Raw genomic sequence first — 20,299 nt, 5'->3', positions numbered from 1 at the left:
ACTTCAAGTCGATGCATGATGACATTTGGGTCAATTCCAGGCATATCAGCGTGCGTCCAAGCAAAGCAGTCCGCGTTTGATCTGAGAAAGTCGATTAGCCTTTTCCGTATATCTGTTGGGAGTTTCGAACCCACGTTTACCCGTTTGTCAGGATCGTCTTCGAGTAATGATATCGCATCCAATTGTTCCACCTCTGGTTCTTCCCCATGAGGTGCCAGCGGTGGCTTCTGTAATTGCTATAATTGCTGACCTTTACCCTTTAAGGTAGTCTGATAACACGAGCGTGAACTCTCTTGTGCCCCTGCTATCTCCTTCACTCCCCATGGGGTGGGAAATTTGATAATCTGGTGTAGAGTCGATGGGACAGCACCCATGTCGTGAATCCAAGGGCGCCCCATAATGGCATTGTAAGCCGAAGCACAGTCCACTACCAAAAACTTTGTGTGTTTGTTAACTCCCTCAGCATACACTGGAAGTGTCACTTCGCCAACACTCTGCTTGACCTCGCCACTGAATCCCACTAACAGGATAGATTTTCGTGTCAATTCTTTTTCGTCGAGACCCAACTCTTTATATGCTTGCATATAAAGGATGTTGGTTGAGCTTCCATTGTCGATTAATATCCTCTTCACTAAGCAATTAGCCACTGTCAATTGTATGACTAACGCATCATGATGCGGGGTTGATACACTGCTCTCACTCATTGCAAAAGATATTGTGCACGCTGGCATGTCGCCTTGCGTAGCTTGCCCTTTGCTTTGACAGTTTTTGACAGTTCTGGTATTTCTTTTTGCAGCTGAATGAGTTATCCCGCTTATTTCTGATCCTCCAGAGATAACATTGATAACTCGATCATGTTTTGGAGGAGAAACCAGACCGTTGGCAATTGCAACTTGTTTGTTGCTTTCACCATCCAATCGATTTTGGGTTTTATCAGACAAGTATTCTCTCAAGTATCCTTTCTTCAACAGCTCATTCACTTCCATCCTCAATGAGATGCAATCTTCTGTTCTGTGGCCGTGATCATTGTGAAATTCACACCACTTTGAGGTGTTACGCTTGTTGTCAGGTGCCTTCATCTTTGGAGGCCATCTCACGTTTTCACCCATCTCCTTCAGTACACCGACTAAGTGTGCATGCGAGATTGAAAGGTTACTAATATCTGGCCATGTTGATGATCTGGGTTTCACGTCGTCTGCTCCGCTCAATGGTCGATGTGTGTTCTTCCTTCCACTCCTGGCGTTTTCATCACGAGGTCTTTGGTAAGGCTTATCATCCCTACTTGTTCTCTCGTTTCTCACCACACGAGAATCAGATCATGGTGAACGTCGCTGGCGATAAGCCGAATCTTCCTCCCACTTGATCTGTGCCCATGCACGTGAAAGTACGTCTTCCATTGTTCTGCACTGATACTTCGTAAGTTCCTTGTACAAGTCACCGTCTGGAAGCAGGCCTCTTTTAAATGCGGAGATGGCGGTTGACGTGTTGCAACTTGGTATCGATACTTTTTCCTTATTGAATCGTCCCACATAGGCACGTAATGGCTCGTCTCTCTTTTGTCGTACCTCATAAAGGTCATCCGCTGTCTTTTCCAGGTTCCTGCTGCTAGCGAATTGCTCAACGAAGAGATCTGTCAACGATGCAAACGAGTTTATTGAGCCGTTTGGTAGGTTGATAAACCACTGAAGCACAGCCCCCGTAAGGTTTGAGCCAAATCCCTTGCACATAGTAGCCTCTCTGCACTCTTTTTGGATAGCCGTCGTGAACATCCGTTGTTTGTATTGTGCGATGTGGTCATCCGGGTCAGATGTTCCATCATACATCTTCATTGTTGGTAACATGAACTTTCTCGGCATCTCCGTGAGTGCAATTTCGTCAGAAAAAGGTGTATCAGCATACGAGTGCAAGTTGCTTTTCCGAATCGGTGGAGCCACTCCTGGCAGTCGTTCAATCATAGCTTCTACTGCACCCAAACGTTTTGCAATCATAGCTTCCAAGTAAGTGGCTTCGGCTGACTTGGTGTATGGTTCATGTTCGATTCCTATCATGCGCTGTGTGTTGACAACTTCTTGTTGATCCGAATTTTCTTCACGGGTAGGGTTTTCACGCGCCTGCCTTTTGTCAGGGTTTCTTCCGCCGCTCTCTTCTTGACGAGGAGTTTCCAGTCGTCCATCTCCCGTTGTGGGTGTTCGATTGTTGGTTCTAGGCGTTGAGGTAAGGTCCTGCATCTGACTCACCTGCACGCCACGAAATCTAGAGCTTGCTTCGGTGAACATCCTCCCTGCTGTCATCAGTGAGGCGTTCTCCTCCCGTAGTCTAGTGTTATCAGCCTCGATCTGTGATAACTTCTGCACAGCTTCGTTCAGCTTAGTAGTTAAGGCTTCCAGCTGACCAGCAACAGTCGTGTCGATGTTAGTCGTGTCACCTCCGTTTCCCGTCATCTCACGTAGTTTGCTCTAGCCCCTCCTTCTAGCGCCAATTGTTTGGGCAAAAATAATTGATTCGTTTAGAGACTACGGAAACAGGAAATATATGTTGAATAATCGCTTTTTATTGATCAAGGTATCGAGCTCCAATACAAGAGTTTAAGGCACAACGAGTCAATTTTAAGAACCCTAGCAAAGCTTTGGAATTGAGTCGTGTGGCTGTGTTTTTGGTCTCTTATTTAGCTCTCGATTTCGTGTCGTATTGTGTTGATCTCGCTCCCTTTTTATAGAGAAGTCTCTTTACCCTAATCTTCATGGGATTTGGGCTTGAGTCACCGCCTCTACACGAGATAAGGTCGTTTTGAATATGTTCCTCAAGAGATAGACTCGAATATTCTCTTAATGACATTAGTAGCCATATCCCGACATTGGTAGCCATATTCCGACATTGGTGGCCATATCCTGTTACGGCCGGTATTGACTGAATATTCTAGAGAATACGTAATTCTCTATTATTTATAGAGTATATCATAATAATAATAGAATTTATCTATTATTATTTACATGATTAAAATTATGCCCAACATCAACTCTGCAGGACCAGCAGGTGGCATTTGTCCTTGTGGGAAGTCATCAGGCACTGTACAGAATACATGGTAACCTCTTTTTGCCAGTATTTCAAGAACACGGCCAAACTCCGTGTCTCCATCTGGGATATCTTTTGCAACTATGAGTAAAATTGCTTGATTAGGGTTAGGATTCTCGAATGCCCACGCAAGCATGTCAAATATCATCTTAGAGAGTCTCGACCGTTTTTCAACATTTACGCATACGAAGGGGATCCCGGCCATGACAAAGAGCGCCTCCTTCTCTTCCGGAGCTTCGTCGCCAACATAAGCAAAGATTGACAGCTCGTAACCAACATAACTCTCCATCTCAAGAGAGTCTTTGACTTTTCTAATAAAATTACACAAATTGCGATCCTTAGGGATCGGGAAATCCTCGACGTCCCAGAAGACGTGTGTGTTAGCAGCTGCCAACGCATATTATAATTAATTAAACAATCATAAGATTACTACCGATTGCGATCAATTTGGATCAAAGAGATATATAATAGTTATCTTACCGTTGTGTAGTGGTGTGTCCAACATGCTTTCTATCTCTACCGGAAGAGACATTGACAAACTTACAAGAAAAAAGATTGACAGTTTTAGGGTTTAGAAGGGAGAAGATGATTCGGATCTTGTTATCATCAAGTGTTTTGCTAGATTACGATTCTACCCCTTAGCGGCTGAGGCTAGTTTGTTTATTTCCAGTGGCAACACATAACCTTTTGGGTCTTATTGGACCTCAAAAGTGGAAAAGAAGATCAGAAGCTCGTTCAAGTACCCTTTTTTGCCATTGTCCTGATGTATTTTAGTTTCTCTGGTCTTGTAAAAGCAATCGATCGAAAAAGATCAACAAAACAATCTACTATCTTCTTCTTCTCTGTTATTTACGTTGAGGTCACAGGCTTAATAATTTCCCTTCTCATCTAAACTATACTTAATTATTCTATTTCTCATATATTTTTTACTAATTAATTGATAAATTCAAAACAGTGTGGTCCAGCATTGGTTATAATTAAGTTTAATTTGTTTGAAATAATACAAATATAACCTCACTATACAACAAACTAGACTAACCATCTGAAATTAAGCCATATCACAACAAAAATAGAAACTCTAATTAGACCAGCTTGGTTGGTCAGTCTATCTTAACACCCATCTATTATCATCACACACTAGATCAAAACCGCAAACTCCAAGTTTTTGGTGAGCATGAATTTCGATTCGCAAAGAAAAGTGTTATATTTTCTTCAGTTAATTAAACCAGCTAGGTTAGTCTATCTAAACACCATGTATTATTTACAGACGGGATCAAACTCCCAAGTTTTTGGTGAGCATGAACTGATTTGCAAAGAAAAGTGTTACAGTTTCTTCAACTAATCATCATATTATGAAAACAACAATCAAGGATCCGAACAGAGCAAACGTACGTAATTAAAACCGTACAAAATATCACTTGAACTCAAAACAAATCATGGTTTAAGACAAGAATGATAACATGAAATTTCGTACACAAAACCACCAGAGCCTTTTAAAATCGAAAGTATCGATCATATTGATATAACGACATTACTTTAGATGGAGCCCAGCATCACCATATCATCAGCGTACGTACCTATCATGTTCATAATCACCAGATAAACTCTTGTTTCCCTCGATCTAATAGGGCGAGTAATTCGGTTTCAGGCATAGGATCTCCTCCCTGTAGTAGGTCTGTCCAACGCCAAGCTAAGCTAACAAAAGGAAGTGGCACTTCTTCTGGGTGGCACACATCAGGGACTACTAATAAGACATTGAACCTTATAGAATTCACGTTTCGTAGAAGATGGAAGAACTCGGTATCTTTCTTGATGTTTTCTGCGACTACCATCAAAGTTAATTGTACAAGATGGGGCTCATGATTGTCCGCTGCGGCCAAAGCAAAATCTACTAATATCTTATTAAGCCTCCAATATTTATCCCCTGATGGTAGAGACACATACACACATACAAAATCTTAATACAATATAAGCATATGTTCTGAGTAAAAAGGAAAAACTTACTTCTGTGTACGAAGGTGATTCCATTCTCCAGAGGATTGTCTTCAGGATCCTTCTCACCATAAGCCGTGATTGAGACCTCACCTATATAACCCCGTCTCATAAGAACAGAATCAATAATGTCACGAATCTTGCGACCCTTAGGGACTGGGAAATCCTTCAAATCCCAGAAGTCGCGTACTTCACCATCTGCGAGGTTTAAGCAAATATTCAATTACGAAACTGAAGAAAAAAACGAAAAAAAAAAATCGATTCGATCGATCGGTTAGCTAGTTTAGCATGACAGATGAAATCTTATCCTGATAAACGCAAACAATTTCGAGCAAGAGATTCAAATCTTACCTCTGAATTTTCTGCTCATTGTTTCAACGGTGATCGAGAGAAGAAGAAGAAGAAGAAAAAATCAAAGAAGATTAGGGTTTAGCTCTTGCATGCGCTGCAGATATATTTGTTGTTTTAATTGAATGATTGAGATTTTGTGCATGCAGACGACTACTTTCTTTTCAACCGTTCGATCTCATCAAGTGGTTTATTTAATTTCGATTCTACCCTTTAATTAATTTTCCTTGCTTCCCATCACTCTTTCAGAAAGTATAACCAAATTTGATTTAAAATGTTTGTTAGTTGGCTAAGGTCTTGATTGGAAGAGCATATAAAGAAGCTTTTTTTATTTTATCATCCCATCAACATTTATTAAGAAAACATATAAGAGAGCATTTAGAAGTTACAGATGCTTTCATATGGTCTCTTCCTATATGCTCTCATTTGAAGTATTTCTCAAACATTAAACTCTAAAATATTAATATATATTAAATTAATTTTAAATAATTAATTTATTTTGTAAAAATAGAAAATTATGATTTTATAGAAGATAAATTTATTTGTTATAAGATAATATATATGAGAAACTACTTAATGTTATTATTGAAAATAATATAATAATTTATTTAATACATTAAAATATTAATGTGGATATAACATTTATAATATATATTTTTGTTTTATTTTAGTTTAGTGTGTTATATTATATATATTTTAAAAAGTTATTGAAATTAAAAATGTAAATATAGATATAAACTTATAAACAATTATAATATATATTAATTATTTGTAATTAATGTGTAACATTATAAATATATATAATTAAAAATTATTAAATTACACATTTATATATATAACAATTTATAAAATTTATTTAATCTAAAATATATATTTTAAAAATTATATAGCAATGAGTGATAATTATATTTTATTAATAAAACACATTTAAATTATATTTTTTTTAATTAATATCATATATTAAATATAAATATAATATCTAATACTTCACTGCTATATCAATCAACTAAATGTGTTATATTAATCAAAGCATACAGTTTATGCACCTTAATGCTTATACTGCATAATGCTAATGCTCTAGTATATGCTGATCTCCTGTTCTTCCATAAAATAATCTGCTTTTTCCTGGATACTCGGGTTCAATCAAGCCCTAATTCAATCAATAAAGGCAATATGGATGAAAAATAATATATTTCACAGATACAAGTGAAAAAAGAAGGTTCTAAAATAAACCAGTAAATAATGATAACATTAAATTCTTTAGGCTAGGTAAAGTCTTTTAATATATAATTTATCTTAGAAATGAATTATAGTGACATAAATGGTATGAAATATTTTTCTTTTAGTACTTTTTTGATTACTCAAAAAAAGGATTTTGACTCTGTTATTCAATTTTGCAAATAATCTTATAGAAAGGGAAAAGGTTAGGAGAAATCAGATACATACAAAATATCTGATGGTAATTAACATCACAAAATATATAATTAAGACACATGAATCTTGACTTTCCAGTTTTAATAATTTCTTAGAACGGTGCTCAATCTATCCTTTTGATCAAGTCTTTTTCCTTTGACAAGTTAATAAATCTTTTTAAATGGAAGATTATCTCGAGGGTTGAAATGAGATCCTAAATAAATATCTGCTAAACTTTATTATTACAGTAGTTGACTGTTTTGCAACCAAATTATAAAATTCGTTTCTCTTCTATTAAGAATCATCTCAATGTTGTGTTTTTGAAAACAATATTTTTTTTCTGGCTGTATTGTCAAAATTTCAGACTCCAGATCAACTCTTGAAAGGTTAGTCACATTATGGTTCGTTCTTGGTATTCATAAAAGACATATGAAGAATATAGGGATGTAGTTTCCTCATCTGTTTGATTAATTTCATCGAAAAAGACTTTTTCTGCTAAATAATGTGAAAAATTAAACCCGTGAATAGTGTTCGTTGGAAATTATTTGGGTAAGCATTTGGTGAACAACCTGTTAAAAAAGTCTTTATATATTTCTTCGATATGTATATGTTTTTATATGAATGTTTGTGTTTTCCCTAACTCCAATCAACCACCCAAGCAGCCGCATACAACTTTTGCTTCAAGCATCAGCATTCGTTATATTCCCTATCTTGTTCGTGTGCATTTTTGCATATTTATACATCTACAACAAAAACTACAGATCGAATACAATTAATTATGAAGTGGTGTCACTGTCAACAACCGAACCACTTTCAGGTAAATCGGATGTTACGGTGGTTAGGCACATTTTCCTTAGAAATCTTCCGAGTAGGCTAAGTATTTGTTGGGGAAAAGAAAAGAAAAGACAAAGATGTATTATTATTGGGAGTGGTTGCTTTGTACGAATCGTAGCACGTGATACAACTATTGCATTAATAAGTATGCATACCATGTTCAACATCATACTTTTTGAGTCTGAATCATTTTTAACGAGTTTTGGTTCATGCCTCTACATGGGATTGGAATAAATCGTAATATTTCTTGATGGAATAATATGTTCATTTTCTATTCTTATTTTAATGAATTTTACAATACGCCAATAAAGCCTGGGTCATATACAGTAATATGAAAAAAAGAATTCTTTGTTTATAGCAGAAGAAAACTTTTGATGTTGCCTAGACCACTAAACTTACTTCTCTCTCTTTTTTCTTTCTATGTTTCTGTTTTATTAGTTCACATGTTCGTATGTTTTACTTTTTGTCTCTTATCATTTGTCCCCACTTCAAAGTTTTTGTGTGAGTAATGGATTCTTTATTAGAAGAAAACCTATATAATGATTTTATTGTGTCAAAATATATTAACAACGACTCTTCTTTCTTTCTTTCTTACTTACTTGCCTCGTCTGTACAACTTCGTTTGTCTTATTACGTTTGTGGACAGATTTCGAGAAAGCTCCAAGACAAATACGCTGATTTAATCATGTTTCTGTTCTCTTCACATGTGTTCAAGCTCGTGACGACCAAAGGTACGCATCACAGAAGAAAACATCATTACAATTTCTTTTAGTTAGATTATTTATAAATATTTAACCTTTGTGTTTTACTTGATAAGAAACCTAATTCCTAACAAAAAGTGATGGTATGCATGTTTGGTGAAAAAAAATAGATTACCGGAGACACTTATTGAAACAGAGAGGATGGGTTATTCCTTTGATCATGTTTATGTCTTTGTTTGAAATTGTTATCTCCCAAAATCAAAGCCCTGAGCCAGAATCAACACAAGTCTTGCAGTTACATTACCAAGATCGACATGTACGTCGTCTCTATACGTTTTTTTTTTTTTTAACTACTCAAGATTCTTAATTACCTTTTCATTAAAGACACATCTTTAATAAATAACAAAGCCGTTACGCTCTATATTTGTGGCTTTCTTGATGTACAAGTCACATGGATCTTTTCCGAAAACCCTAAACTATGACGATGATTGCAGGTGGTAATGGACAATGGAATTTTTCAATTAACTTTGTCAAATCCTGAGGGATTTGTCACTGGGATCCAGTATAACGGTATCGAAAATGTGCTAGCGTATGACAGCAAAGAAGATGATAGAGGGTAACTCTATATATGTATATGTATCTAGCTGCTCTGATGCGAGTGTATAAACTCTAATTGATCTGATTTCTTCAGTTACTGGGACTTAGTGTGGAACTTTCCTGGAAAAAAAACCAAAAAGACCAAAGGCACATTAGACCGGTAAATGATTGTGTTACATTTTAATCATACCAATTATTATTGCGCAAATGTGAAATGACACTTAGTTGGATTACTTTACTGCAGGATTGAAGCAACAAAGATGGAAGTGAAGACGCAGAACGATGAACTGATAGAGCTATCGTTTTCAAGGACATGGAATTCATCTTCAACCACGGCTGTTCCAGTGAATATAGACAAGAGGTAACTAACTAGTCACAATGTCAACATCTGTATATATCTAACTTGGAATCTGTCTATATTGATGGGATTTGAGTTGATATTCAGGTTTGTAATGTTGCGAAACTCGTCGGGGTTCTACACTTATGCCATCTTCGAGCGGTTACAAGGATGGCCCGCTGTTGAACTCGATAATATCCGATTAGCAATTAAGCTAAACAAGGACAAGTTTCATTACATGGCGATTTCAGATGACAGGCAGAGGTACATGCCTTTGCCAGATGATCGAATCCCGCCTCGAGGTCAGCCTCTTGCTTATCCCGAGGCGGTTCAACTTCTCGACCCTATCGAGCCTGAGTTCAAAGGAGAGGTATAAATTCAAATTATTATTAGAAAATATTCCCAGCTTGAAAACATAGGAAACAGAGGAATTAAAAAACAGAGGAAACAGAGGATTAAAGTCTTTTTGTCTTATAGGTTGATGACAAGTATGAGTACTCAATGGAGAGTAAAGACATAAAAGTACATGGATGGATAAGCACAAATGATTCAGTTGGATTCTGGCAAATCACTCCAAGCAACGAGTTCCGATCTGCTGGACCTCTCAAGCAATTCCTAGGCTCCCATGTCGGTCCAACCAACCTCGCGGTGAGCAATTGGTTTCAACATAAATCGATTCATAATTTGGATGGAAGATGAATGATAGGTTATGTGTGTGAAATGGAACAGATATTTCACAGCACTCACTATGTTGGAGCAGATTTAATCATGAATTTTAAACAAGGTGAAGCATGGAAGAAAGTATTTGGACCAGTCTTTATTTATCTCAACTCTTTTCCTAAAGGAGTTGATCCTCTCTTGCTCTGGCATGAAGCCAAGAACCAGGTCAGTCATACATCTACCACACACATATTCATGTGCATATGTAAGAACAAAAGAGCTGAACAATAGGTTTGCTTGTTGTTTCAGACAAAGATTGAAGAAGAGAAGTGGCCTTATAGCTTCACAGCTTCAGATGATTTTCCTGCATCTGACCAAAGAGGATCTGTTAGCGGTAGATTACTCGTAAGAGACAGGTACACTAGTTGCTTCATTTATCCCTTGAAACTACCTCGTTTATGACGTAACAGATTCCTAAGTGATAGTTTTTTTTCCTAACAGATTCATAAGTAGTGAGGATATACCTGCAAATGGTTCCTACGTGGGATTGGCTGCACCAGGAGATGTTGGCTCATGGCAAAGAGAATACAAAGTAATTTTAACTCTATTCATATACTCATTCTCCTTCTTGTTAATTAACATTAATTCGATTAGTGATAAGTTTTTGTTTTAATTACATTAACAGGGTTATCAGTTCTGGTCAAAAGCAGACGTAAACGGATATTTTTCTATCAATAATGTGAGAAGTGGTCGTTATAATCTCTATGCCTTTGCTCCTGGATTCATCGGTGATTACCACAACGACACCGTTTTTGATATTTCTCCAGGTTCGAATACTTGTATTACCACAACGACTGTTTTGTATATATGTACATCATTCTGACAAAGAGTGTAACACTGGAAACAGGCTCAAAGACTAACCTAGGGGACTTGGTGTATGAACCTCCTAGAGACGGTTCAACTATATGGGAAATCGGTGTGCCAGACCGAACCGCTGCAGAGTTCTACATTCCTGACCCTAATCCAACCTTTGTAAACAAACTATACTCAAACCGTTCTGATAAATACCGACAATACGGATTGTGGGAACGGTATTCAGAACTGTACCCCGACGAAGATATGGTCTACAATGCTGATGTGGATGATCATTCTAAGAAATGGTTCTTCATGCAAGTTACCAGGTTAGTTTGTTACTCTTTTAAAATTCAAAACACTACGAAACTTTGTTAGAAGTATAAAAACATTGGATTTGTAGGAAGCAAGCAAATGGAGGATATAAAGGTACAACATGGCAGATCAGGTTTCAATTGGACGATAAAATGAAAAACTTAACCGGAAACTTCAAATTGCGAATTGCTCTAGCTACATCAAATGTAGCAGAACTGCAGGTGCAAATCTGAAGTTGCATTGACACTCTTTTTTTTTTTCTCTATGAAAGTTAAAAAATTCATTTATTTCTTTGGTAATTTTTTTGCAGGTTCGGGTCAACGATCCTTCTGCAAATCCTCCATTGTTCACGACCGAGCAAATAGGAAGGGATAATACAATTGCAAGACATGGTATTCATGGACTATATTGGTTGTACAATGTGAATGTGCCTGATTCTTCTCTTCGCCTGGGAAACAACACCATATATTTAACTCAACCCCTCGCCACGAGCCCTTTTCAAGGACTCATGTATGATTATATTCGTCTAGAATGTCCTGATTCCATCAATTATCTTACTAGATCATAGAGTTGTTTTCAGTTTTCCCTTATAAAGTTGGTGATTAATATAATAAACATAGAGAAATACAGATTCTTTTCTCGAGTGGTAATTTATATCAAAAGTTATACTCCAGTCTTAGGCCAAGAGGGATTGGAACCAAACATAGAGTAAAGACTGTAACTCCTTACCCGGAATGATGTACTACATATGTAATTTAAAGCTTTTAGTTTCTCCCAAGCAAGTATGGAAATAGATTCAAAGATCAAAATTGAAACATTTCGGGTTCCGGATAGAACTAACTAAAAACTGTGGCAAGGCGACAAAAAACAGACAACATTGCTCTATGTGGTTTCAGGTTCAAACTGTACTCAGGCAGCAATAAGAGCTGTGAAGTAACTAGAGCTCGGTATCCTGGCTCGATCCAAACAGCCAACCGAACAGTATTGATAACTTACTTGATGCAGGCTTCTGTTTCGGGTCATCTCGATTAGCATTGCAGAGGTTGTCAAAAGCATGCTTTAGATGAGGGGTTACAACTTTGGCCTGTAAACAAAAGGACAATAGAGATTCATGCCTGTACAAAAAAAAATGTATATATTTGTAGGAAAACTTCAGACGGAAAGATGCAAAATACCTTGAAATCTTCAAGAGAACAGAAATCTTTTCCATCACAACCCTGAAATTTGTATGGAGACATTAGGAAATAGAAGAAGATAAACGGAAAGTGAATTAATCCAATTCTCAAAATTGTGGAAGTTATGTCTACATTTCTGTTTGGCCACTGCCCACTACAATAGAGCTGAAACTGAGTTTGGGTTTATTAGATAGATGAAACTTACTGGAAGTGCAATAGGATGCTCGTTGTGCAGAACCTGAACGAAGTATTTGGGAGAGGAATCTGCGGGACAACTGTAGAGGACAAGAATGTTGTTCCCACCAAACGGAGCCATGGTGCTGCCTCTAAAATCTCTGGTTTTAGGAGGTTGTGGAGGGAGTTCCAATGGTTGTTCCTTCTGTATTTTCTCAAACTCTGTGAAACATTTCAAACATTGTATAAGAAGAAGAAGCAATGAGTAGAATTACATGTTTCACAACAAGCACAAGCGTAGGAATATCTGATGTGATAGACTAACCAGATCCATGAAGGAAAAGCCCAAGAAGACAAGAAAAGGGAACTATTGTTTCGGCATGTGCAAACCTAAGCCTTGCTTTTTCGTAACTTCCAGGCGGCAGCTTTTCTGCAGGGTAATAAAATAGGACAAATACTTAGATCTAATGACTAAATTGGCAGGCAAATCGTTCATATATTCTTGGTTTCAAGTTTGAGATTACCTTCCCGGGCCTTGATAGCTTCTTCCATTGAATTCAAAACATCTTCTAGCAATGGAACTCCCATTTTGTAGTTCAAGGAATTGCCATAACCTTTGAGGAGAAACACTTCCAAGTCATCTGTCCATTCCAGCAAAGCAACCTACAGATGATTGGTTACAGATAACTAGTGTTACAGCATAAAATCCATGAGCCCAAAAATATATCTAAAGCACATGTAAAAAGATCCAAAGACAAAGAGAATGAATTGGCAACTTGAACGTACCTCTGATGGCGAGAAAAGCTCACAACTTTGATTAGTTACATTAAGCAATGATGCTTCCTGAAATTTATAGAACAACATTAGTGTTATAATTGATTCATGACGTAACATAGGTGTCCTAGCCTCCAGGAAAGAAGTGCATAAACCTTCAGAAAATTTAAAACGAGATTGAAGAATGAAGCACCTGCTTGCAAAGAAACCAGAGAGAAGAAACGTCCTCTTTAGTGAAACTTAGACCATATCTCTTTGCAACTGAAGCTGTAATCTTATTCAAAACAGGTTCCTTGAGCTTATCCACAGCAGGTTCCTTAGCTTTTCTATAGCTCTGCAATCAAAGACATGTAAAGAAAAGAAATAACTCAGAATAAGTATATTGAGGATGAACCATACAATAAAAAAAAAACTTAGATTGATTCAATCATGACTGTACCTTGTAGTTTTGACAACATTCAAAAAATCTCAGCTTTGTATCACTAGCACGGTTTTCACTTGTGACAGCGAATGCTCTATTACGGCCTGGTCCCAGATTTCCTTTTTCCCTGAACAACCCCATTCCAAATGCTACAGCACTTGCAGATGCCCGAGGAATCTACCAAGAGATTTAAACAAGTCAGGAATGTCCTCAGGCCACCAATATTTGCAACCAAACTCCGGTGTTCACATAAAAGGGCAACCAACCTGCGTAGCTCTTATTGTATAGACATCAGGATGGTAATCATCTTCAAACAAACTAGGAAACCGTTCCCTAACTCGGATTCCCAGTTGGTACAACTCGTCCTCCCCTTGCCTGATAAGCTCCCCGCCTTTCACTTTTCCTTCCCAAGGAGATTTCCATTGTCCTAACCATCCAGGAATTTTGTCTAAAGGCAATTTTCTAGCTTCTGCATCTCTTACCAGTTCCTTTAACCTACCGGCCAAATTCTCCAGTTCCCGCAACCGTTTCTTGGTCGGAGAACGAGTTCCATGCCTAGCCTAACAATGTTAAAAGACCACCAATTTCAGTCTTCATTCTACCTCACTTTTGGGGTTTCCATAACAAAAATAATGAATCCTCTAGTAAAGTAAGCTTACCACAAGGTTAAGGTGGATAGGTGTACACTCACTGGGGACATTGGATCCTTGAATCAAATTCTGGGTAACATCTTTCGAAACTGAGTATCTGCACACCAATTTCAAATTCCCCACAAAAACAAATTAGAACTCAACTACACAAATTTCTGACAAAAACGTTGTCAATGTAGTCAGGCAAACCGACAGCAATATTGACCAATTAGGTCAAACAAATTTAGACCCAGAAGATATAAAGTGTTGTTCTTTGATTCAAACTTCCTCGGGAAGCACGCAATAAAAGAAGGATTGAGAAAGAAGAACCTGGTGACGGTGGAGAGGTGATGACGAACATCGAAACCCTGATCCGCCTGGGAAACAACAAATATACACAACAGTGTGATCCAAACAGTCTTCTTCGTCGCCATCTCTCAAAGCTTTTCTTATTTCCTTCACGAGGAAGTTTTTTTTGCCCGATTTATCAAAGCCACTGTTCCACTGCGTCGGGTGGGTCACACGGCTTGCTGCTTCCTTCACGCCACGTGTTGACCCGTCACACGTCTTTTGGTTTAGTCTTTTGATCTCCAAGATTTTTGTAATGTTTTGGTTCAATTCCGGTTTAAGTCGGTTTACATCGGTATTGCGATTTGGGGAGCTTTACAGTTGGAACGAGTTCCTTTGCCGCCAATATGCTCTTTGATAATAATATAATAACCAATCTTACAGATCATTTTATTCATTAGAAAAATGCGATGAGACCTATTCAAGCAACGTTGAGTCAAATGCATGACCTTTTCGTGACCAGGAACCTTCTCTCTTCTTTATCTTTCCAGATTGAAATGTGTGTTTGCACGTTAAACCAATCATGGGAATGAGTCCCACCCTCTAGGAAGGTTAACAAGATTTATATCTCTGCGTATTTCGTAAAATCTCCAAGAAGACGAAGCAGAAGAAGCAGAGAGACCATGGAGGAGTTTCAAGGTCCAGAACCAGGCTTCTGCGAGAATCCTCGATCCCTCGAGCTCAATCAACGCAGATGGTGGATCTCTGTTTTCTTCTGCGGTTTCTTGATCTTTGTCGGAGACTCTCTTGTCATGCTTCTGTTGAACTTCTACTACGTCCAGGATAATCGATCAGACAGTGATCAAGACCGACAATACAAAGGAACATGGACACAAGCTTTGATCCAGAACGCTGCGTTTCCCATCCTGATTCCACTCTTCTTCATATTTCCTTCACCAAAACCAAACCTGGAAACAGTCTCCAGTCAAACCAGCAATGGCTGGTTTCGAGTTCTCTCGCTCTATGTTTCTCTCGGTGTCCTTGTCTCTGTTTATAGCAAGTTGTATGCTCTTGCGAAATTATACGTAGGATGGGGGATTCTGGTTTCAACTCAATTGATACTCACCTCCCTCTTCTCAGCTTTCATAAACCGTCTCAAGTTTAACAGATGGATCATCATATCCATAATCCTCACTCTTGCCGCAGACTTTTTTGGCAGCCCTGCGTTTGCCGGAACCCCTGATGAAGATGAATCTGATGCTTACGGTATCAAGGCATGGTTGATACTCATATTCCCGACTCTTGCTTTCTCCTTGTCTCTGTGCCTCATGCAGCTCGGGTTCGACAAAGTTTTGGTGAAGACAAAGAGGTATGGTAACAAGAAGGTGTTTCGGATGGTCTTGGAGATGCAAATCTGTGTTTCTTTCATCGCCACACTCATTTGCACTGTCGGTCTGTTTGCGAGTGGTGAGTTTAAGGAGTTAAAAGGCGACAGCGAGAGGTTTAAGAGAGGGAAAACTTACTACATTCTGAGTTTGATCGGGTTGGCTCTCTCTTGGCAGGTTTGGGCGGTCGGGCTGTTAGGTCTGGTGCTTTTAGTCTCCGGTTTATTGGCTGATGTTGTTCATATGTGTGCTTCACCAGTTGTAGCTCTGCTTATTGTGTTGGCTTTTGATTTCAAGGACGATGACTTTGGCTGGCAGAGAAGAGGTGCTCTGCTAGGAGCAGTTTTGGCTCTAGCTTCTTACTTCTACTCCCTGTACAAAACAAAGAGGAAGGAGACCGCAGAACTGAAGAAAAGAGAGAACAACAACAGCGAAGCTTAGTCTCTGCTTTATTCTACAATATGTATAGATGATAATGTTATTCCTTGTTGTGTCTTGCAGATACTAATACTGTGTTTGTCCTGCAAGTATCCCTTTATTGATTCAGAAGTTGTATACATCCAAATGAGCGACTAAAAGTACATCCGTGATGATATATTATATATCTCAACAACAGCTACAACTAATCCCCTCGCAGATACATGTAATCGAATTCACATATGCGTAAAATGTCTGTAGCAAATGCATAAAACTTCTCTCACATAACCCATTTCTCGAATCTACCAAGTTTATTTGTAGAATCATTCTTCCAGAAGGGCTTGATTGCCGTGAAATTCCCAGTTTTCTGTAAGCAAGGAATAAGCTCCATCAGTCAACAAAACATAGAAGTAGAGCATTGTGATCAGTATGCACACATATCCACAGCTAAAATACCTTAAGGCAGAGACTTCTGGTTGTATCACAAACCGGGTAATCATGTGGACAACAGTGACGACCATCCTTGCAACACACAGCGGATTCTATCTCGCAGCATTTCCATGAGAAACATAATCCAAACAGGTTTTTTGCACAGCAACAAGTCTCTGCAGCTGAACAAGAGGTGAAAAGGTTGCATTTTGTGGGGCCGGGAGGGGACGGTGGAGGCGGGTTTGGATGTGTCTTGATGGGATATGAAGCAAGCATATTGATTCCGCACACCCCTTGTGAATTTCCGGTGTTACGCTGCATGTGCATAAACCCATCCATTCCCCAACTTTTTCCCCATGAGTTCTTCAAAATCCAATAATCAACACCATTCTCTGAACCATATCCTACTATGAGCACAGCGTGATCCAATGATGTCGAACACGGTCCAGAAAATATTCCCTGCACCAAAAGGTAAAGTTTCAAACAAGGAAACGTTGAACATTCAGAGAATAGAGTAGGTGTGTATCTCTAATCTTGTAACTTACACTAGAATATAACTGAAACGCTCTCTCGCTTCCACAGATGCCGACACTAACTGGCTGAACCGCTACAGCCTCCTTTAACGCTTTCTCATCATTTGTTTTTACGCCAGCATAGCTATCAATTGTCACAACCCGCTGTTTCAACTGCAGAACAATAGTGACTTATGTACGTTAGTGGATGTCAAAGATCAAGGAAACAAACAGGGGATAGAAATTAAACAAGGAGAAAGTAAAGCGATACCTTATCCTTCTTACAGGTGCCATCGCGTTGTTGATAAGGATAGTCTTTCTCTGTGTCTATTCCCTTGTTTTTTATGACAAATTGGAAAGCATAATCCATGAGACCACCATTGCAGCCATCATTATAGGACTTGTCACAATCAATGAGTTCCTGCTCGGAGAGGCTGATGAGATCTCCTGTAACAATCTTGTTGATTCCCTCCATAGCTCCAGTAGCAGAGAATGACCAACACGCCCCTATAAATGTAGTAGAACATCATCATCATCCACTCAAATAATCAACATGGTGGATGCATCTGAGAGAACACATTACTATTTCTGACCAAAATTCCAACATTTGTCCATTGAATCAAACAGTAACTTTCATATAAGAAGAGTAGAAGACACATGATAATTGCTTCTAGACTTTCCTAAAAAGTTCAATCAGTATAATACTCTCAACCATAAATAGACATGAAAAAGGAAAGAAAAGTTATACTCCAAAAAAAAAAAAGAGTCCAAAAAGCGTGAAAGAGATGCAAAATTAGATTACTGTGACAAACTATGGCATGATTGGTCTTCCTCTATAACATATTAAATAAGCACAGAAGATGTGAAACCTGCATCCTCAAAGATTCTAAAGTTTGAGAATTTCTCCGAGATCTAAATTCAATCTTAAGGTTCCGATTCTAAAGTCTTGATCTCTAATCAACCCCTAAGTCGCTGAACTACAAAACTCTAATCAAATCTGAAACTCGATGAAAAAAAAGAAACACAATTTGAAAAGATAGAATAAAAAATACCGCAGCTTCCTTGATCTTTGACATTAGTAACAGCTCCGTTCTTCCTCCAATCAACGGAATCTGGAACCTTTACAGTACCACCCAGACTCTTCCCCTTACTACTTCTAGCCATTACCAACGACGGCGCAGAAACAGAGAGTCCAAAACGAGAGGTCTTGAACTCGCTGTGAGTCAGATCCGCGAAGGCATTGAGAGAGAGAGAGTAAGTAGCGTTAGCGATGAGATTGTGTTTGGTAACGAAGTCGTGGTTATCTTTAAAGATTTGAACCCTGTGTTGCCTCTCTTCTTCTGAACCGTAAGTTTTGCCATGTCTCTGGCACCAGCCGTCGAACAACTCGGAGATGTCATCGGAAGATGACGATGAAGATGAAGAAACGAGAAGAAGGAAGAAGAAAGTGAGAGGGACAAAGGAGAAAGATGGCATTGACATTTATTTTTTTTGTTGGTTAAGAGAAGGAGAGAGTCGTCGTGGAGATAAGTTTGTGGCCTAGAAATAAGGAAGACTAACTGCTTCGAGATTTGTTTGTTCCCAATTCTTGTGAGATTTTAGCCAGTAAGATTACAAAACGTTTGTTTCGCGTTGGCGTTTTGTAAAAAGCGTTTGGCAGAACGCAGAAGAAGTGAACCACGTGTATAATGTGTATTATTATTATACTTTTTATGTACTTTTTTTTTTTTTTACATTCGTATCATCGCTAGTATGTACTTATTAGATAAGATGAAGATGTGTGTCTGAAAATCACATTAAAACTCGAGCTAGAATCATCTACAGCTTAGCCATAAGAATTATGAAGAAATTTTTAACTGTTAAGAATTTATACAAAGAATTTGAATGGTAAATTGCATAATTGTAATAACAAACCAACCAAACATGATTTAATTTGACATAAATGTTATTAAAAAAAGTGTGATTAGTGCGAAAATATGCAGAGCAAACATATATTCTAGGCTTGTGGCACCATCATTTAACAGCCTCGAATCTCCTTATTATAATTACACACCGTACTACCGAAGATCGGGCCAGACAAGCCCATATTCCAAACACATTTAGCTTCCAACTACACCTATTGTAAATCATTGTTTTGTTGCTCTTTGGTCAACACTAAAATCATTTGTTAAGTGGTAATCTATCTATCTTTACTTTATCAAGCAAAAAGAAAGCAACTTTCGCCCTTTTAGGTTTATAAAGACCACCACTCCCTATTGTTTGTGTAGGCTAATGAGCAGTACACTTTGGACCTACTCACGACTTTATTGCATTACCCCCTTTTTGGTTTAATACATATGAAAAAGTAGTATTTTAATTAGTCAATAAGATATCACGCGGAGACCAGAGGGTGGTAACCAAAGCAATGCCAATGTGCATGCCTAACGTATTTTCAAGAGAGCTAACCAAAAAAAGCAATAATTATTGTTAATGCACATTCGTATTTATCTAAAATTTATGCAAATGTTTTGTAGAAGACTTATTATATGATAAAACAAAGGACAAAGAAACGAACACAACCTTACCTTGCACCGTTAAGTTTTAATCACCAATCAAACCCGAGACAGAACTATCATCGGCCACACACAAATAAAAGAAAGAGTAGTGTAGCGTTCAGCCTTACCTAACAGTCGACAGGTAAAAGCGACTTTTACTATATAATAACCAGCAAATACGAAAGTGGCTTTTATTTTTTTGAAAATATATTTCTCCCTACAACAGTATTTTAATCCACTATAAAATTACAAGAACATAAACTACATAAGTGTTGTTTAATCTTATATCAATAATCAAAGAGCACATATTATAATATATATGGATGCTATCATCATTTTGGAGTGGAGGGCTGGGAATGTGTTGACAAAAACATACAAAAATACATGTTGAATATTGAAGTAAATGTATAGTAATTAGCTAAAAAAAAAAAAAAAAAAAA

At 37.9% G+C, this 20,299-nt stretch overlaps 6 protein-coding genes across 8 annotated transcripts; 2 read left to right on the top strand and 4 right to left on the bottom strand.

Moving 5' to 3' along the window:
* Positions 237-1,109, bottom strand: LOC104743203. Its single transcript, XM_010464312.1, has one exon. It carries the CDS (start codon positions 1,107-1,109, stop codon positions 237-239), a length of 873 nt encoding a protein of 290 aa, XP_010462614.1.
* Positions 4,453-5,504, bottom strand: LOC104739590. The gene is made up of 3 exons (XM_010460000.1): positions 5,416-5,504; positions 5,077-5,262; positions 4,453-4,996 (listed from the first exon to the last, which is right to left on the bottom strand). The coding sequence occupies exons 1-3, from the start codon at positions 5,432-5,434 to the stop codon at positions 4,665-4,667; spliced, it is 537 nt and encodes a 178-aa protein (XP_010458302.1). The 5' UTR covers positions 5,435-5,504; the 3' UTR covers positions 4,453-4,664.
* On the top strand, positions 7,108-11,754 carry LOC104739588 (rhamnogalacturonate lyase B-like). Of its 3 annotated transcripts, none has more exons than XM_010459995.2 (15): positions 7,108-7,211; positions 8,306-8,390; positions 8,531-8,676; positions 8,855-8,976; positions 9,052-9,117; positions 9,202-9,318; positions 9,403-9,664; positions 9,772-9,942; positions 10,024-10,179; positions 10,264-10,370; positions 10,456-10,546; positions 10,640-10,781; positions 10,862-11,135; positions 11,210-11,342; positions 11,432-11,754. In XM_010459995.2, exons 2-15 carry the CDS (start codon positions 8,345-8,347, stop codon positions 11,687-11,689), a joined length of 2,091 nt encoding a protein of 696 aa, XP_010458297.1. In that variant the 5' UTR covers positions 7,108-7,211; positions 8,306-8,344; the 3' UTR covers positions 11,690-11,754. The 3 variants fall into 3 exon arrangements, with proteins under 3 accessions (XP_010458297.1, XP_010458296.1, XP_010458299.1); XM_010459994.1 differs by lacking the exon at positions 7,108-7,211 and adding an exon at positions 7,575-7,642; XM_010459997.1 differs by lacking the exon at positions 7,108-7,211 and adding an exon at positions 8,104-8,160.
* LOC104739589 (multiple inositol polyphosphate phosphatase 1) lies at positions 11,835-14,778 on the bottom strand. Its single transcript, XM_010459998.2, has 11 exons — positions 14,625-14,778; positions 14,325-14,412; positions 13,932-14,225; positions 13,684-13,842; positions 13,438-13,578; positions 13,257-13,313; positions 12,995-13,133; positions 12,796-12,900; positions 12,502-12,692; positions 12,297-12,338; positions 11,835-12,205 (listed from the first exon to the last, which is right to left on the bottom strand). Exons 1-11 carry the CDS (start codon positions 14,726-14,728, stop codon positions 12,059-12,061), a joined length of 1,467 nt encoding a protein of 488 aa, XP_010458300.1. The 5' UTR covers positions 14,729-14,778; the 3' UTR covers positions 11,835-12,058.
* Positions 15,155-16,580, top strand: LOC104739587 (probable purine permease 16). Its single transcript, XM_010459993.2, has one exon. The coding sequence runs from the start codon at positions 15,266-15,268 to the stop codon at positions 16,406-16,408; it is 1,143 nt and encodes a 380-aa protein (XP_010458295.1). The 5' UTR covers positions 15,155-15,265; the 3' UTR covers positions 16,409-16,580.
* LOC104739586 (low-temperature-induced cysteine proteinase-like) lies at positions 16,533-18,876 on the bottom strand. Its single transcript, XM_010459992.2, has 5 exons — positions 18,378-18,876; positions 17,597-17,832; positions 17,359-17,499; positions 16,841-17,272; positions 16,533-16,751 (listed from the first exon to the last, which is right to left on the bottom strand). Exons 1-5 carry the CDS (start codon positions 18,805-18,807, stop codon positions 16,665-16,667), a joined length of 1,326 nt encoding a protein of 441 aa, XP_010458294.1. The 5' UTR covers positions 18,808-18,876; the 3' UTR covers positions 16,533-16,664.

This window comes from Camelina sativa, chromosome 14 (genome assembly GCF_000633955.1).
Source record: "Camelina sativa cultivar DH55 chromosome 14, Cs, whole genome shotgun sequence".
Lineage (NCBI taxonomy): Eukaryota > Viridiplantae > Streptophyta > Magnoliopsida > Brassicales > Brassicaceae > Camelina > Camelina sativa.
The sequence above is the reverse complement of the archived record's forward strand: the minus strand, read 5'-3'. Positions and strand labels throughout refer to the sequence as shown.

Excerpts from the sequence above, each read along its gene's own strand:
- LOC104743203 (XM_010464312.1), bottom strand. The coding sequence starts at position 1,109 with ATGGGTGAAAACGTGAGATGGCCTCCAAAGATGAAGGCACCTGACAAC.
- LOC104739590 (XM_010460000.1), bottom strand. Across the intron at positions 4,997-5,076 it reads AATCACCTTCGTACACAGAA|GGGATAAATATTGGAGGCTT; the intron begins GTAAGTTTTTCC and ends CTCTACCATCAG.
- LOC104739588 (XM_010459994.1), top strand. The coding sequence starts at position 7,604 with ATGAAGTGGTGTCACTGTCAACAACCGAACCACTTTCAG. Across the intron at positions 9,319-9,402 it reads CCAGTGAATATAGACAAGAG|GTTTGTAATGTTGCGAAACT; the intron begins GTAACTAACTAG and ends GTTGATATTCAG. Across the intron at positions 10,782-10,861 it reads CGTTTTTGATATTTCTCCAG|GCTCAAAGACTAACCTAGGG; the intron begins GTTCGAATACTT and ends CACTGGAAACAG.
- LOC104739589 (XM_010459998.2), bottom strand. The coding sequence starts at position 14,728 with ATGGCGACGAAGAAGACTGTTTGGATCACACTGTTGTGTATATTTGTT. Across the intron at positions 14,226-14,324 it reads CTATCCACCTTAACCTTGTG|GCTAGGCATGGAACTCGTTC; the intron begins GTAAGCTTACTT and ends TAACATTGTTAG. Across the intron at positions 12,901-12,994 it reads AGCTATCAAGGCCCGGGAAG|AAAAGCTGCCGCCTGGAAGT; the intron begins GTAATCTCAAAC and ends ATTACCCTGCAG.
- LOC104739587 (XM_010459993.2), top strand. The coding sequence starts at position 15,266 with ATGGAGGAGTTTCAAGGTCCAGAACCAGGCTTCTGCGAGAATCCTCGA.
- LOC104739586 (XM_010459992.2), bottom strand. The coding sequence starts at position 18,807 with ATGTCAATGCCATCTTTCTCCTTTGTCCCTCTCACTTTCTTCTTCCTT. Across the intron at positions 17,500-17,596 it reads GCACCTGTAAGAAGGATAAG|TTGAAACAGCGGGTTGTGAC; the intron begins GTATCGCTTTAC and ends ATTGTTCTGCAG. Across the intron at positions 17,273-17,358 it reads CGTTTCAGTTATATTCTAGT|GGAATATTTTCTGGACCGTG; the intron begins GTAAGTTACAAG and ends CTTTTGGTGCAG.